Source organism: Rhodnius prolixus, unplaced genomic scaffold, assembly GCF_049639745.1.
Source record: "Rhodnius prolixus isolate KJV_2025 unplaced genomic scaffold, Rpr scaffold_1, whole genome shotgun sequence".
Taxonomy (NCBI): Eukaryota; Metazoa; Arthropoda; class Insecta; order Hemiptera; family Reduviidae; genus Rhodnius; species Rhodnius prolixus.
The window spans coordinates 49058859-49075559 of NW_027411581.1; the positions used below are offsets into that span (position 1 = coordinate 49058859).

At 33.2% G+C, this 16701-nt stretch overlaps 2 protein-coding genes across 19 annotated transcripts in view; one reads left to right on the top strand and one right to left on the bottom strand.

The window, feature by feature from the left end:
* The window catches only part of LOC141461393 (uncharacterized), a 561940-nt gene that overhangs the window by 43478 nt on the left and 501761 nt on the right, over positions 1 to 16701 (bottom strand). The window lies entirely within an intron of this gene.
* LOC141461439 (uncharacterized) lies at positions 10364 to 13369 on the top strand. Of its 2 annotated transcripts, none has more exons than XR_012462860.1 (2): positions 10364 to 12820; positions 12905 to 13367. XR_012462860.1 is itself a non-coding variant. In XM_074142579.1 (2 exons), the coding sequence occupies exon 2, from the start codon at positions 10996 to 10998 to the stop codon at positions 12541 to 12543; it is 1548 nt and encodes a 515-aa protein (XP_073998680.1). In that variant the 5' UTR covers positions 10370 to 10522; positions 10607 to 10995; the 3' UTR covers positions 12544 to 13369. The 2 variants fall into 2 exon arrangements, 1 of the variants encoding a protein (XP_073998680.1); XM_074142579.1 differs by having other exon boundaries at positions 10370 to 10522; positions 10607 to 13369.

Below are 16701 nucleotides of genomic sequence, written 5' to 3' on the forward strand. Positions count from 1 at the left end.
TGGGTGCCTAGTGTTGTCAGTAATTTTGTTACTAATAGTGCTCATATAATTTAACAAATTAAAAAAAATTTAAAAAAGAAAAGAAAGATTTGATTTAAATAATTAAAAAAAGCGCAACAAAAACATGTATGGGATAACATAGAGCTGTGAACAATTAATTAATTTTTTTTATTAAACCACGAAAAAATACTTCCGCCTAGAAGAGGGTAACGAATATGCCTTCTTTTATAGTAACTTCCTAAACAGAAACACATCTGATAAATTGTTCCGATTAAAGGTCCTGAAAAGAGGAAAAAAAAGGATAAAAAATACAGCAAACGAGAAGTTTGTGTAAATTGGAATCAAGCTCTGCATACTGGAGCTAGCTTCCAGCTATAGGGAAGAGCTTTTCCTATTCTCAGAAACAATCTCAGCTTAAATTGGTAAGGATTAAGGGCCCCGTTTTTAGCCGCCATTGGTTTGTAACCGAGAATCCCCAGCTCTCTTCCCTCCTTAGCTTCCTCACCTCCTCTCTCCTCTCTCTTCCGATATATGTCCAGGATTATGAACATTATAATTAATATTTCAATTTTTATGCATTACTTTTGAAAAGTAAAATTAAACAAAAAGTAAGGAGAAGGCAGAGAAAATTAAAATGAAAACCAAATCCATCCATCTGCCTAATAAATTATTTTTCCATTTCAAAGTGATGTTGAAACAGAATACGATATAAATTTTTTGATATGGCAACAGAAAGGTAACAGGCCATTCAACAAAAAAATCATTTTCTTTGATTGCTTAAAATTTTAAATAAATAATATAACACAAAAAATGTAATATTGGAGAGTTGAGAATTTAAAGGGAATTCAGAGAAGGGTGAATACAGAAATTCAACTCCAGTTAGTTCCAGATTACAATGTTTCCATTTAGAAAATAAAATATTAATATGTACATATATGTAGATAAATTAATACTTGGAGATAATATTTATTCTTTTTGTTTAATTAATCATTTTTTTAAAGTAATTTGTTGCTAGAGATAATTGTTATTATATACGGAATACATTTTTCGCAACAGTTACATGTATTTTTAGGAAAAATTGTAAATTATTGTTTTAAAAAGAAGTTGTAAAGCCAGCATAATATATTATATTGATATCAATTGATGTAATGCCAAGAGAAAGAATCTCTTCTCTATTATATCAAGCTTGTTGATGCATAATTACTGATGAAGACAAGGCATCGCGTTCACACCACAGTTATAAGCGATCTTGTGCCATGTATAGTAGCGATTGCACCAATCATAAGAGACTTGCTAAAAATCAGCCACTTTAAGGAATAGGTTTTCGCGTTACACTAATATTGGCTCCGGGAAGCCACAGAAGATATTGAAAAATACTATTTTTCGTTACAAATCAACTGAAAGTACAATAACTATTTATTCATCGAGCGATTTTAAAGTCATTACGTTCTGCCAATGTGATTCGGCAGAATGCGATTGAGAGTTTTCTCATCCTAAACTAACAACGTGCACTCTGTACCCTTTAAATCAGCGTTTCCCAACCTTTTTTGGCTCGCGTACCACTTGGTAGTTCATCATGATAAATTGTACCACTTCGTAAAAATGATTCTATTTCGCAAACTTTGTTATTCCGAGTGTGTTGTTTTATTTTCTTTATCTGTATAGAGATACATTGTATCTGTAACAAAGGAGCTCAAGTTCATGTTCACTTTATAAACTTTGTATAATGTAAGATCTTAGTTTTAAAATAATTAAAAATTGCGTACATATTTTTCTCTTCAAAATTATTAATTAATTTACAAAGTTCTTCTTTAGGATTATTATATTGTATTTGTGCCCAAATCTTTACATTATTTATAGATAATAAAAGTGCTATTGATATAATAAAAAATGGTAACATAAATAAAAGATCAAAACACATAGATGTAAGATACCATTATATAAAAGAAAGATATGACAATTGTGAAATTAATGTAAAACATTGTAGTTCGAATGATCAAGTCGCAGACATTTTCACAAAACCTTTAGGTGGAGTAAAATTCAATAAATTTAAAGACTTAATTGTTTAGTGAAACCCCACCACTCACCCACTCTAGCCAGAGAGAGAGGGACAGCCCCCCTTGGCACACAGAGAAGGGAGGCTCGGCGAAGGGATATAAGAACAATTCAGTTCGAGAGATTCAATTAGAGATTCAATTCAGTTCAATATATTCAGTTCGATATTCAGCTCGAGAGTTCAAAGTCTTACACTTCAGTTGTACACATCGTTTAGCCACGTCAGTCAGTCTGTTCTGTTCTTGTAGTGTAAAGTATAGAGTCCTTGGCAGTCAGTCATATAAATACATAAAGTCTTATACCGATACTAAAAGTGTTATTTATCCATCAACATCCACAACCAACATCTCTCTCTCTCTCTCTATCTCCTCAACCATTACAGTACCAATTAAATTTAATGTTGCTTGGATAGAGCTTCCTCATTACAATCAGTCTCTTTAAGCAGATCTTTACATAGTTATCATTCAAGTTCTGTCACATGATAATTCTATTAAATTTTCTTTATCTTTTATCGATAATGATGTAGCTTTTCCTAAATTTTCTTTATAGAAGGGGATTGAAATCCAAAAATCATTTGTGTTTTCGGATTTTGGAAAATACTCCATGAAAGACAATTTTAATGTGCCATTATATTTTCTCGTATATCTTGAGGCAGACCAACCTTATTACTGTACTTATCAACAACTTTACTGTATAATATTATTAATTAAAATAATTTTTATGTATTATAGGAAAAAACGTTTCTATATTTTTATGATTTTATTTTTTTTACATTTTTTATGTCCGCCATTATTGATTATTTTTCGCGTACCACCAACCAGCAACTCGCGTACCACCAGTAATAAACGCTGCTCTAAATAAACGCCAAATTCAGAATTTTAGACATACTTCTTTTATGTTCGTAAACAAGGAAAATGGTAGTGTGAGTTTAAAAAAAAGAACCAACAAAAAAGCATCTGCTAATGGAACGGTTAGTGGTTCAAGACGCTACAGGTACAATAATCATGAGTCGTCTACTCTTTCAAAGCTTCAACCGGTGTCCATCGCGTAGCTGGCAAGCTAACATGGTCGCTAAAACATCATTCTTTCGCAGGTCTCTACTCACTCATATTCCTTTTTTTTTATTGAAGTCTGTCCCGTTTCCCTCGCACTGACCAAATCTTTGCCAGATACAAAACATAATACTAGAGTCCTTTCTTTCTTACTTCTGACAAAAGCCCGAGATATAAAATAAGAAAGGTTTAGCGATGTTCTTAGTCACTGTGCTTAGAGAAAGCTATTACTTCTTCTTGACGATGATTGGGCGGCGAAGAAGGGCTAGCAGTAGAGACGATCGATTGTTCGGTGTAGTATTGAAAGGCATATTGAAGATATGCCCTTGCATGTAAGCATACACATGGGTAAATGCTAAAGAAAAGTTTAGAAGAAGGCGGCTGGTGTACGTTGTACGGTCCATTTCTCTTCTCTACCACCATCTCTGACATCCTGCAACTACACGCGCACCCACACTATTGCGCGATTTAATAAATGTTATTTACTAGCGGAAAACATGACCCACTTATAACAATGCCAGTTGAATCGTAGTCACGTACTTAGTAGCCTCTTCACCCTTCTTATATATCTCATTCTGGTTAAAGTCAAATCTTCATCTAAAACAAAATCATTTTTTCTTTAAGGTCTCTCTCAATAATAATAATAATAAAATGTAGACACTAATACGAATATTCCTAACCGCTTTCACAAAATAATTAACTTTTATTAGAATAATTTATAATGAAATTACTATTTACTTTTATTAATAATACATTTTATTATTTACTCGCGACTGGCTTCGCACTGACAAGAGAGTCTATAATTAGATCGAAATCTGTTAATCTTCATGTACATTGACTAAACTTTCATGAAGGTTATAGTTTACACAGAGATACAGCAGAAGTGCATTTACCATGCAAGCACTAACATGGATCTTCTCACTTACATTTACCTACAACAGCCATTAATTATTTATTCTTCGTTGTTGTTCTAGCTATGTTTATTCGTATAAATGAAGTTTACAGAGACGCAAAGTGAAGTTCATGGATTCTTTATAAAAAATTAATAGATCATGTTCTTTAAACTGATGAGTAAAAAATTATCGGTCCATATACTAACAATGTTGAAAATTTTTCATAAATTTTTGAAAAGATTAAGTGATTGGTTTTTATAATTTTCTTAAGTCTTTCAGAAGAACCGCCATTGAGCTAATAAAGAAAAGAAAGAAAACCGTAGGAGAAAAATTAGTAGGACTTTCTTCTATATACCCTAAATTTTATAATTATTCGTCAATGCAATGAAAAATTTTCGTTCGTGTAGACCCATGTAGAAACTCCAAAGAAAAACAACGACTAGAGGAAGCTGAGCCCTGAAAGAAATTCCATATCCGGACCAGAACCGACTGAGATTCTCAGCTGTCCGTCCGAAAGTAAGCTAGCAACAATCTAGAGGGGAACTGCCTTAGCTACCCACTCACAGACGACAACCTGTTCCTACCCAACATCCCAGCCTAGCCTCTTTACATACTAATCACTCAAATCGATGAGCCTTTCCACTAGTTTATTACAAATTATTACGTTATAAATTTGAACGGAACTTATTATCAGAAATTTTCGTTTGTGCTGAAAGATGCTGAAACGGTTATATTTAGAAGTGGTTTATTTATATTGTACAAAGGAGTTTTTTCGTTTTTTTTTTTATTACAAATGAGTTATGTGTAAACAAAAGTTAGTAAGCTTCAGTAAATATGCATTGCAGAAAAGGGAGTTTATTAAAAAAAGTAAAAGAAAAAACTTAAAAAAGGGAAATAAAGGTAAGCTTGGAGGAGGCTGGGTAAGACTAAGAGGAGGAGGAGGAGGGATCTCTTGCTGGATATCTGAAAGTTGGTAGTGCCAGGGAGGCTGTGACTTTCTCCGGGCCTCCCTTAAAAGCAACTTGCCAGCTAAATAAATTCTAGTTAATATTAGCGGTGAACTCGGTGAACTCAAGCAAAATATAGAGCTTATTTAAAAGAAAACTTCATTAATAATATACTTATATATATAATATACTATATATACTGTTATAATATATACATAGAGGCACACCCAGAATTTTGTTCGGGAAAGGTTTTCGTTTTAGTAAAGTAAATTCATTAGTTTTTAAATTCAAAATTATTATTTTTTATTAGAATACATCATTATCTTATTATATTGATGATGTGTTTCCAATTATGTTCACCAAAATAATTTAGGCAACCTGATCTCTTTAAGAAATACATTAAATTTTTAATAATTAATAATGTTCGGGAAGTACAGCGCTAATCTGAGGTGTGAAAGCTCGGAAAGCTTGGGAAAAATAGCTTTTCAGACAGAGCTAGTTGCAAGTGCAGCTAAGATTATCAGAGAAGAATAATCAATTCCAGAGTAATAATCTCAGACGCCGAGGGGGCTCTACTGGTTAACAAGTCCTACGAACTTAGGGAATGCGAGAACGTCTTCTAGATGGACAATCTGATTAGTATTGAGGGCTGAAAAGCTTAATGAACCCTCGCTATGAAACCCACTAAGTACCCGAGCAATTTATGGCAGAATAAGCAAGCAGTGGTGGCAATGTTGTCTATAATCCTAAGGCTAGAAACGGAAAGATTAAACTTGCCTAAGTTAACGGTGGACGATCGTAGACTTCTTGAGCGGCCACAGCAGATTGAGTAAAACACAGGCAATAGCCCTGTCATCAGTTAGACTTTGCAGGTTTGACAAAAAGAAGAAGAAATGACGCCAAGCGTATTATTTCTGGTCAGTGTGAAGGGCGTATATAGCTCAGAATAACCTTCTGTTTTTCGTAGGTCTAATCAAACAGAAAGGTCTGGAGAAGTGTTCCATCTTGAGATGACTCAACTAATTCCTAGATCGCGCCTGGAAAAGCCTAATTATAAATTTCCCTCAGAATCTAAACATATCCAGTTGTTGCTGTACTAGGATTTACAACAATAAATGTTGTCCTAGCATCGTTTTCCTAGGTGGGCACAAGCACACGGAATTGTTTGGAACATCCAACGACTAGCGCTGCAGAAACTAGCACACTCCGCCATCCGAAACCTCGCTAATAGATTTTGCTATATCGCCCATTACGTATTTTCCAGATAAAGCAACTAAGATAATAACTAAGAAGATTGTATTTTCTATTAAACATCAGCTCGGTCTATTAGCTATTAGAGTATTTTCTTACAAACAGGGTTATTATATTTATAATTGATTGTATCTAGGTAGTTCTCCGCCATACCATCATGATAATACTGAAGGAGTTTGTCTGTTATTTAATGAGCTAATACATGATCGAATGTTCCATATCTTAGTTGTTTGTTCTGGACTGTGTGAGGTTAGATTAAAATATTTTAGGAATATTTTTACTTTAAAATAGACGGAAATAATAGACAGTTTCACTTACGATTTTTTGCATTACAACAATGCCAATTTTTTTTGAAACAATACAGCTAATGTGGAGATAAAATTGCAACTCTTCAGCGTAATTGTACCTGTGAGTCTTCACAAACAAAATTGCATATTAATGTGTCTACATTAATATGCAATTTTGTTAGAACCTGAGATTACTTTAAAATTCGTATTTAATTCAATTTAATTTTTTAGATATTAAGAATAAAGTCCATTGTCTGTTTGTGCAAAGAAATAAATAGAGTAATTTTCATCATTAAAAGTAACAAAAGGATCTATCAGAGAATTAGTACTACACCAGGTTGGCTTAAAACCCATTTTTTTTTAAAGAAAATATTAAAGTAATAATCCATTTTCAAACACTAAAATTTATATAAAAGAAAAAACAAACTTCCACTATGTAATAAAGAGGAAAATCAGTGAAAATATGAAGAAAATTTCTCATTAAAAAAGTATAAAATGAAGGAAAGTGTATAGAACACATGTGCCCCATTTTACGTATTTCCACAGGCAGCGGCTGTTGAGAGTAGGTTTTGTGTACTTCAGCGAGGCCCTTCAGTTAAATGCTGCTGTTGCTCGTATTCATTAAGATGGAAGAGGTTTTTTTTAAAAGAATTAAAAACAATAATTTACGTTTGTATAAAATAGAAATTAAAATATACGTTTTTTTGCTTAGTTAATTTAATTAAAAACTTGAAAACTGGGAGCCATTGAATAATTATACTACTACACATTATGTAGTTTGCAATCTGTACCAAGATGGAATTCCTTTTATTTTTGCGGAGAACATCAAAGTTATCCCAATTACAATATTTCTAAAACGTTCGAATTCAATGATTTGGCATTTTTATTTTGTTGACTCTTCATTTAACCCTGGCCGCGTTTACTGCATGCTGGATCATTTTTAGCAGTTTAATGGCAATATTAGTATCCAAATTTTATTGTAAAATATACAAAAAAAGGTAATAAATAACAAATTAATGAAGTTTCTTTTGCACGCAATTATTAAAATACACTTTAGTTTGGTGGTGATCTGCGCAAGAATTTTTCAAAAAATAGAAATTTATAGTAGAGTCAAATTAACTTCTTTAACTTCTGCTAGTACAAGGATGATATAAGATATAGTTAAGATTTTGAGTTTAAAGTTCAGGCTTTGAAGAGATAACCCCGAAAAATCAAGAACCTTCTAAAGTCTCACTTTGGTATAACAATTGTAATAATAAACTTCAACAATAAATGTCGCCCGGCGGGACTTTGAAAGCTAGTGCAAAAAAATAAAAAGATAAGCTCCTCGACAAATAAAGCGTTAAGAAGCGATCATGCGACTACAAGTAACTATAATCTCCAACGTAGGCCTTGTATACTCGGCCAATTAGAAGAAGTAAACCTCTAATTTTGCCAAAAAAAAAAACGATACTGAGAATTAATTTTACACCTTCAAGATGATTTCCTCCAGATGAGGGTCAAATACATTTTCTTAAAAAGAAAAACAGGAAGTGAATGTGATTACAACACATCCTTTTATGAAGACTAAGACTAAGAGAGTAAAACTAAAAATCATTTAATTAAAGTAATATAAACCTGTGAAATGAAATAACAAGTAAGCCGTTAAAATGGCTCATATTTCGTAAAGGTAATTACAACTTAAATTTATTACTAATTAAAGAAAATTTATACCAGCAATTAGATGTTCTTAGTCAGGTGGTAAGAATAAGAAAATTACAATTAACTGGGTAGCAGTGAAGAGTGTAGTCTCATTTTGTCACCGTTAGGGGCGCTGGGCGCTTCTGTGGGAAATTAGTTGTACGCTTTCCTCTTCAGTAGTTTTATATCTTCAGCTATATACATATATACATTTTCACCTAATATTAATCTGCCTAAAACAAAATAGATTCAATCCTCTTTATATAATATACTATTATTCTCCACAAATACACAATTTTGCCATGAATAGAGCAATATACCTGAGGGTATTTCGAATTGAAGCCAAAAGATAAAATCAATTATAAGCTCCAATATTTTGTATCATAAGCTCGAATTTACTTCAGCCAATAATTGTAAATTTGTCGGCATCACTAATTTAGAATTTAACAGAGTTAGTTAATAATTCAATAATGTTGAACTTTTGTGCCATTATATTTGTACAGGTTTTTATGCAATAAACGTACTTTTGCAAATACCCAAACCAATTGAGATTTATAAAACAATTTTAAATACTTTTTACAATTATAATTAAAAATTCTGTTTGCATGAAAATAACCATATCAGTTCTAAAATTGGAAATTTCTTTGAATAATTACATACCGTTTTGTTAGAATTTACTATTTGCAAGGAATTGAAGTCAAATATTATTACCTTTCTCTGCCGCAAGAATTGGACTGATGGAAATCACTTTTAAAGCTGCTATTAATGTTATTTTTGTATAAAGTCTTGTTATTTAGCCATTTTACCCACAGTTTAAATAAATATGCCTTTAGTGACCTACACAAAAACTGAACTCGTTCGGGAATCGGGAAAAAGTTATGACTAATAAAGGACTTCAAACTCCTTTAGCATGTTTTTGATGGTAAATTACAGCTAATCTCTTCAGCAAGTACTGTTGAGAGACCGAAGCAACAGAAATGTTTATCTAGACAAGGATTATTACCAAAATACTTTTAAGTACTTGCAGAATTAGTTATGAAGGAGTGTCTGCTGTTAATTTTTGTTTTAATGAAACCTCTAGTCTGAAACGTCTTTCACGAGGGGTTTTGGATAATTTTCTTGAATAGATATCTTTTCTGCAAATGACGCTTTGGTTTCAAAACGTTTTTTGCTCCAAATTTGACTGTGCCCGTAGCTAGTAGCTGATATTTTTCTTTTTTTCTCATGGAAGTTATAAACAATTTAGACTGATTTTAGATTTGTGATCGCATTATAATTGATGAGAGATTCTTGATTGTGACCGTTATCGAGTGGGGCCACCAGATAGCTGCATCCAAACTGCATCCATAGAGAATGGGAATTCCTCATTTGTACCCGTGGTCCTTATGTTCCACTTGAAATGAAGCATCACAAGTGCTCATGCAATCTCTTCAGTGATCAACCATATACAGGACGCCTAGTAGCAGAAACTACTGCACTTTACATTGATAACGAGATGCTTGCAAAACAATAATTTCGTTTTGTCAAAACCAAAAGAACGAAACCCAGATTCAGTTTTTTTTTTTCTTAAAGGCAATAAAATAAAATTGTCGAATTTCTGTAAATTAAATTTATCCATTCAACCATTAAATGAAAATGCGTTACCATTAAAAAAAGAAAAAAGTACAGATATGCTAAAATAATAATAATACAGCCCGGGTTCGAATCCAGCAGCTGACCCTTAGATTTTCTCTTCCTAGGAGCTTCTTACAGGTCACTGTCCGGTGATGGACAGTGTTGTCTGTAACGAGAGAACACTGTCCGGAGGCCGGCAGTGCACTGGAAAAAGCTCCGGGCGCTAATGACCTCAGCTGTTGATGCGCAAAAAAAAAAAAATAATAATAATAATAATACAGAATTGAGTTCACCACAATAAGTAACTACGTCCAATAAATCAAAAATTAAAATTTGAAGTTCCCACTTAAATAATTAACTCTGTAACCTTTGGCTGTTTGCTAAGTGCATAAAGCAAAAAAAAATGAAGTTACATTTTTCTGGTTCTGGTACAGCGCTTTATTCATACCTACTTGTATTTTTAAAATTTTTACACTCCCTGCAGGAAGAGATTGGACTTAATGTAGATTAGATTACGATAATTAATAAATAAGTGTAACTAGGTCATAGATACATCCTGAACAGGGCTATAGTTGTTAGTGCACCACATATGGGTTTATATTTTTGAATAACATATGTTTCTAATTTGAGAACTGGAATAACTATCATATGATTAGTTTGTTAAGAACATTATTAGTATTCAGTTTTGAAGTATATTTTGTATCTAGTTTTGGGTTTTGGATCCGGAGAAGGAGACAAATGTGGTAATGCCATATTCATTGTTAATTTGTTAGCATAAGTTCTATTCTCTTATATTCATATAAGTACAAAATATTTATTGTTCATAGAAACGAGTTACGAGTTACGAGTTGCGAGTTCTGAGTTGAGAATTGTTTGGTTGAATAAACTCCGTTGCACAGAATCCTGTTGTTTTGATCTGGATCCAATACAGTTTCACATTTCTTCAAGGTGGACTTGTTAGAAGATTAGAAGATTCTAATTAGAGGAACTATTTAAGTTTAAGTTTATGGACAATATTTATTTAATTTATAATTAGTATTTGTTAGGTTGCTATTAGTAACGTAAATGTTTGTTTTTAGTTTTATGCGTTTAATCATATGGTATTGTTGTTTTTGTTTATATTAATATTTTTGTTTTGGTTGTTTATATTGTTCACTGTGTATTTGAAAATTTGCAAGGTTTTTGTTTCTTCGATTGTCAATAGAAGAAAACTATCATGATGGAATGGCTAACAGAGAAAACTTTAGAACAAGTTCTTAAAGAAAAAAGAGCCATGGAAGCAGCTGCAGCAGCTGGAATAAAGGCAAAGGTGGCCAAACTGAATGCGTTGCAGAAGCTAGAACAGGAGGAGTTGAAACTAAAACAAAAAAAAGATAGACTCATGCTGGAAGCGGAGTTAGCCGAGGTGAAAGCTAGAAACCAAGTTTTAGAAGAGTATGAAGCAGGAAGAAAGGTATCAAAGTCGCCAATAGTCAGCGGTAATTGGGGAGCAAACAGGCAATCTGTTAATTACCAGGCCACGTATAATGGAATTGGTCTAACCATCCCACGGGGATCTGGAACTTATGGTTGGGTCCAAAGGAATTGGACATTAGTAGAAAAATCTAAAGATAAGGTTAATTATAAAACTGAAGAAGATTTGGAGAAAATAGATTCAGCTGGCAGTAAACTTCCAAATAGTGAGATACTTGATCATGAACACAAGAGGAGAATCGAAGAGAAGTTTATTGAATTAGAAGCGGTTGCAGAGCATCAAGTCTATAATCAAGACGAGATAGAGACGAAAGTTTCAGCCAACAGTACAATGCTTATGGCAAATGATTCAAAATTGGTAGAACAACCCAGAAACGAATGTGGACAAATTATTGTCCGTGAAACGCATCAGATTGCACCTCAGCAAGAAGAGAATGTAAGGCTGAGAGAAGCTTTCAGAATTACTGAACCTTTGGAAGATGCACGAAATGGTAACGACATTAACGTCGACACTAAGAAATACCCGCCATCGCCTACCAGAAATGTAAGGGTAGAGCCGAAAAAAGAAAAAAAGAAGACAAAGCGAAACAAAAGAGACAGAACGCAATCGCCATGTGTTTCTTCCAGGAAGAAGACCAAGGATAAAGCAAAATACAAGAAGAAGCGGAAGAAAAATGTGCCAACGTCCAGTTCAAGCGCGGATGCTGACAGTAGTTCAGAGTCAGATAATAAAAGTGAAGACAGCAGTAATGCTGGGAAAAAGAAATCACGGAAGAAGAAATTAAATGGAAAAGGGGAATCAAAAGGTGTTAAGTCACGCAGCCGTAATAAGAATACGGCTTCTGATCATTCTGATAGTGATCTTCCGCGAGAAAGTTCATTCGAGACCAAGGGTAAAGAAAAACACAAGAAGAAACGAAAGAGAAAAGAGAAATACAAATGGCCGCCACCAAAGTTTACTAAGAAACGCACTCCAAAGATACCAAACGGATCTCGTCGTAAAAGATTATCGCCGAGAAAGCGCTACAGCAAATGCAAACGTAGTAGTAGAAGCAAGTCAATATCTGTTGAGAGAGGAAGTAGAAGCGCAAATAGGAACCGAACGAGTAGAAGTAATAATCGGCCATCAAAAGGAAAGAAGAGGAAGATAGCGGAAGTTGCCACGAAGAAGACTAGAGGGTCTGTGTCACCGCAAAAAGTAGTAAGAGGCATGATAGATCTGGAAGCAGGAGTCAAGAAAAGAACAGGGATAACGGCAGTAAAGAAGGTTGCGCCAGAAGGGTTGTGGTAAAGAACAATAGGTCCGAGTTTGGAATACCATTATTCAAGTTGATTTGTCATGAGGACGAATTTCACAGTTAAGTTGTTGAAACATCCCGATCGTTTCAAGGTGGAGGGTGTTAGTGCACCACATATGGGTTTATATTTTTGAATAACATATGTTTCTAATTTGAGAACTGGAATAACTATCATATGATTAGTTTGTTAAGAACATTATTAGTATTCAGTTTTGAAGTATATTTTGTATCTAGTTTTGGGTTTTGGATCCGGAGAAGGAGACAAATGTGGTAATGCCATATTCATTGTTAATTTGTTAGCATAAGTTCTATTCTCTTATATTCATATAAGTACAAAATATTTATTGTTCATAGAAACGAGTTACGAGTTACGAGTTGCGAGTTCTGAGTTGAGAATTGTTTGGTTGAATAAACTCCGTTGCACAGAATCCTGTTGTTTTGATCTGGATCCAATACAATAGTATCTTAATATAACGTTTAATGAAGCAATTGAATTCAGGATTTTCACTGAAATTATTTATTACTTTATGTATTTAGAATACGCAATGATATAATATATAAGAAACAAAACACTTATTTCTTAAATTTGCAATAGATTGCTAAATTTTTCAGTGATTCAGTCACAGTTGTAGAAAAAAAAATATGAAAGTATAACTGTATATTAAAATCTGTCTAAAATCCAGAGGTCAGACTAAAGCACTAAATTAGTTCCCTTCAACTAATGTAGATTAATATTTAGTTATAATTCAGGAATAACGAAGAGATGCTGCAGATTTTAACAATCAAGAAGCAATAATCTGTACAAAACTCAAAAACGCACACAATGTGAGTTCTGCCCAAACATAATAATGAACGCGTTCGATATTAGAGATGAAGTCTATGAAAAGTTCGCTGGAGCAACATATTATCTCTTATATTTACTGGAAACAATCACAGTACCATGAACAAGTATTACCAACTGGAAATCAAGGTACTCTACATCCAAAACTTAGCAAAAGCTTTAGGTCCTTGTGGTCGGGCGGATTAACACTTCTTACCAATGGTCTAAAATTAGCTCCCCCTTCAACTATACAACCTGCTACATTTCTATGTATAACTTCTAACCTATACATATAAACTTTCCAGGCGTAAATTCAGTACATTGTAACATTATTAATCATTCAAGTTATCCTTTCATTTAGAACGAAAAGTAATTCATCTCTAATCATGTAAATACGACGAAATATATTGAGAAGGAATACTGCAAATCGCCGAATATTCCATTAAACAAATTTTAGAAAAATGTACTGAAAAACTTCCAAATAGTTTCTCAAATATCCCTCAGCAATATAGTAATAAATAAATTTAGCACTTCTCTCATGATGTATACAAGTATTATCTTTATTTTGAAATTAATTTCCATCTTCTGTTTATGTTCTTTCAAAATTTGGCCTAATAAAGATATTATTATAGTGATTTAGTAATACCAAAATTTTCTTAAATTAGAAAAAAAAATATAATAAAATAAAAATGTAATGAATATTTAATTTGTAGACAAGTTAAAAATCCATTCTGTAAAAAGACATTCCCGTTTTAAAGTTTTATTCCAGCTCGAAATTTTAGCCACATATTTAGCTATTGATAAGTTTAAAAAAAAATCCAACACATTATACTGAAATGGCGCTTTTGAGGGAATAATATTCACCCACTCTCCTGGGAGTGCGGTCATTCAAATTTGACAAGAAAACTGTTTGAAATAAAAGTTAAAAGATACTTGATGCAGCCAATTTAGAGAAAATTTCCAAATTTTGATAAAATACGTAAATTAAAGTAGTAGTTCTGGTAGGACTTTGATTGTTAAGTTACAGTTGGTTATTCTAGTGGGACACCACGGAAATACGAAATTTTAGCTTCCTGCGATTATAGTGTTAGACGTTTATTATTAATTTATTATTATTTAGTTCGTACATTAACACGAACAACATTTGCTAAAAAAAACATTCTTTCAAACTCATTCTACGAAGATTTCCAGTAAAATACGAAATCCAATATTTCGCATGATTCCAATACTTTTCTTATCAAAAATGTACAATACTAAAAATTTGGCCATACAAACTTCTGACAGAAAATTTGCTTACACATTTTTACTAATGGTAAATGTTGCTAGACCAAAGTAGCCCCACTTCCCGAAATTCCTCTCATGGAACGTTTGTCGAGAAAACTAAGAAGAGACCACAAGGAAATTCGCATCTCGAAGAAGCGATTCTTTAAGGTTTCGCAACACATAATTTAACTATAACTTTAAATAATAGTTTTCCTAATTTTTTTTAACGAAGTCACTCTTTAGAGGGAAGCCTAACTCTATATTGGACTTCAACTCCTTTTTTTGAGATACACAATCCATCCAGAAACTATTTTTAAACACCAATTTTATTTAATTCAGGGATTTCCAAATTCCCTATGAAAACATAAAATAGAAACTCTGCACGAACACCGATTCCTCTAAAACGGAAGAGTAAGGAGAACACAAAAATTAGTTGAACATAATGTATGTTAATCAAGAAAAAATTATCCTAAACGATCATGCCCTTAGTCATCCAATGAAAAACGTTCCGGTGTTATAAAAGCCCATGAGCCTGAAGTAAGAAAGTTTTGCTGTCGGGTATGTGGCAGAAATGAGAACACCATAAGAACACTTCTAGTTGGGTAAAATTTTTGCTGCAATACCCACGAGACAAGACAGATGAGCCGACTGAAGCAGAAGAGTTGTGTGATTAGGTTCAGAAATAAGATCCCGTTACGAGCACAATTCAATTAGAGTTCTCTTAAAGCGAAAAAGAAATACACAATTTCTTTGGTTCTCGCAGTCGGTTGTCAATAAAACTTGCCAAAAAAAAATTCTGAAAACATTTCAATGAAAGCCTCACTCGGTTTAACAGAGCCTGTAATACAGATTAAAAGAAAAACAAAGCTATGAAACGCTCTCAAAGCTAACTTCTTGTAATTTAAAGTTAAATTTCTTTCAGGGAGAAATAAAGAATTTTCTGTTTTAAGACTGAAGCTGAAGAAGCATTGGTTCCTCCAAGAAGCTTACTTAGACCTTTTAATGACAACCAGCCCTCCTGATTTACTATCTTCGTTCTAAGACAACTTTCTGCCGATGAAACCTATTTTCACTTCTTGTGTTCAATTAATTCGTATGCACTCATGTTTTTAGAAAAGTAGAATATTAGAGTGGAGCCGAAATTGGGTAGGCAAATTGTTCCTCTTCAACACCTCAAACACATTCTCTGCGAGATTGAGATTGAATCAAAATATCTCATTTTCGTGAAATTGGAAGGAGCTGATCAATTAGGCAGGACGAAATAAATTCCGACACGCTTAAACTTAAGTTGTAATAAGGTTTTTATTTTCTTGGTAACTCAAAAACGAAAATTATTGCTGAACTTGCTCATATGAAGGAGAAAATTATGGATATATAGATAGAAAGATAGATAATTATTACATTATAACCTTCATAACAATGGAATGCTGAAGATATAAAGGATACAGAATGCAGGGAAAAAGGAAGGAAAAACCTGCAGCTAGTGTAGAAAGTTAGAGAAGGATGTGTTTTAGTCTTTTGTGTCTATAAGGAATAGAAGGATCTGTAGGAGGCTACGTCGCGGCAGAGTAGTTTAGGATGACAGTCTAGCATGGAAAGGAGTTTTGTAGACGATTTTGGATATTTGAGTGTACAGGGATAATGGACGCAGTCTCGTGGAGTGAGCAAATTTTAGATTGCGACGAGGAGAATCTGTTGCAAGTTTGAGAAATTTGTTCTGCGTTGTCCTGGAGTTTCTTGATGTTACTAACTACAAGTCAGGCTCTAGGCGGAGCAGGCGTAATGAAAATTATAGTTAAATGGATAAGTGGATAAAGAAAGCTAGATAATATCCCAGTTTTAGTCCGTGTTATGACGTTTTATTTTTCTATTTGCGACCGGTTTCTGATTGTTATCAACGTTTAGAATTTAGTTCATAAAAATATAGAATGGGAATTACACAGTGACAGTGTAATCTGGGGCGTAAAAAGATAATGTGAAACCTTCATCTGATGATGTTATCCCTGATAAAGATCCGAAAATGAAAAATTTAGTAAGCACGCTGTGTGTCTAAAAATTAGTAGAATGC

Excerpts from the sequence above, each read along its gene's own strand:
- LOC141461439 (XM_074142579.1), top strand. The coding sequence starts at position 10,996 with ATGATGGAATGGCTAACAGAGAAAACTTTAGAACAAGTTCTTAAAGAA.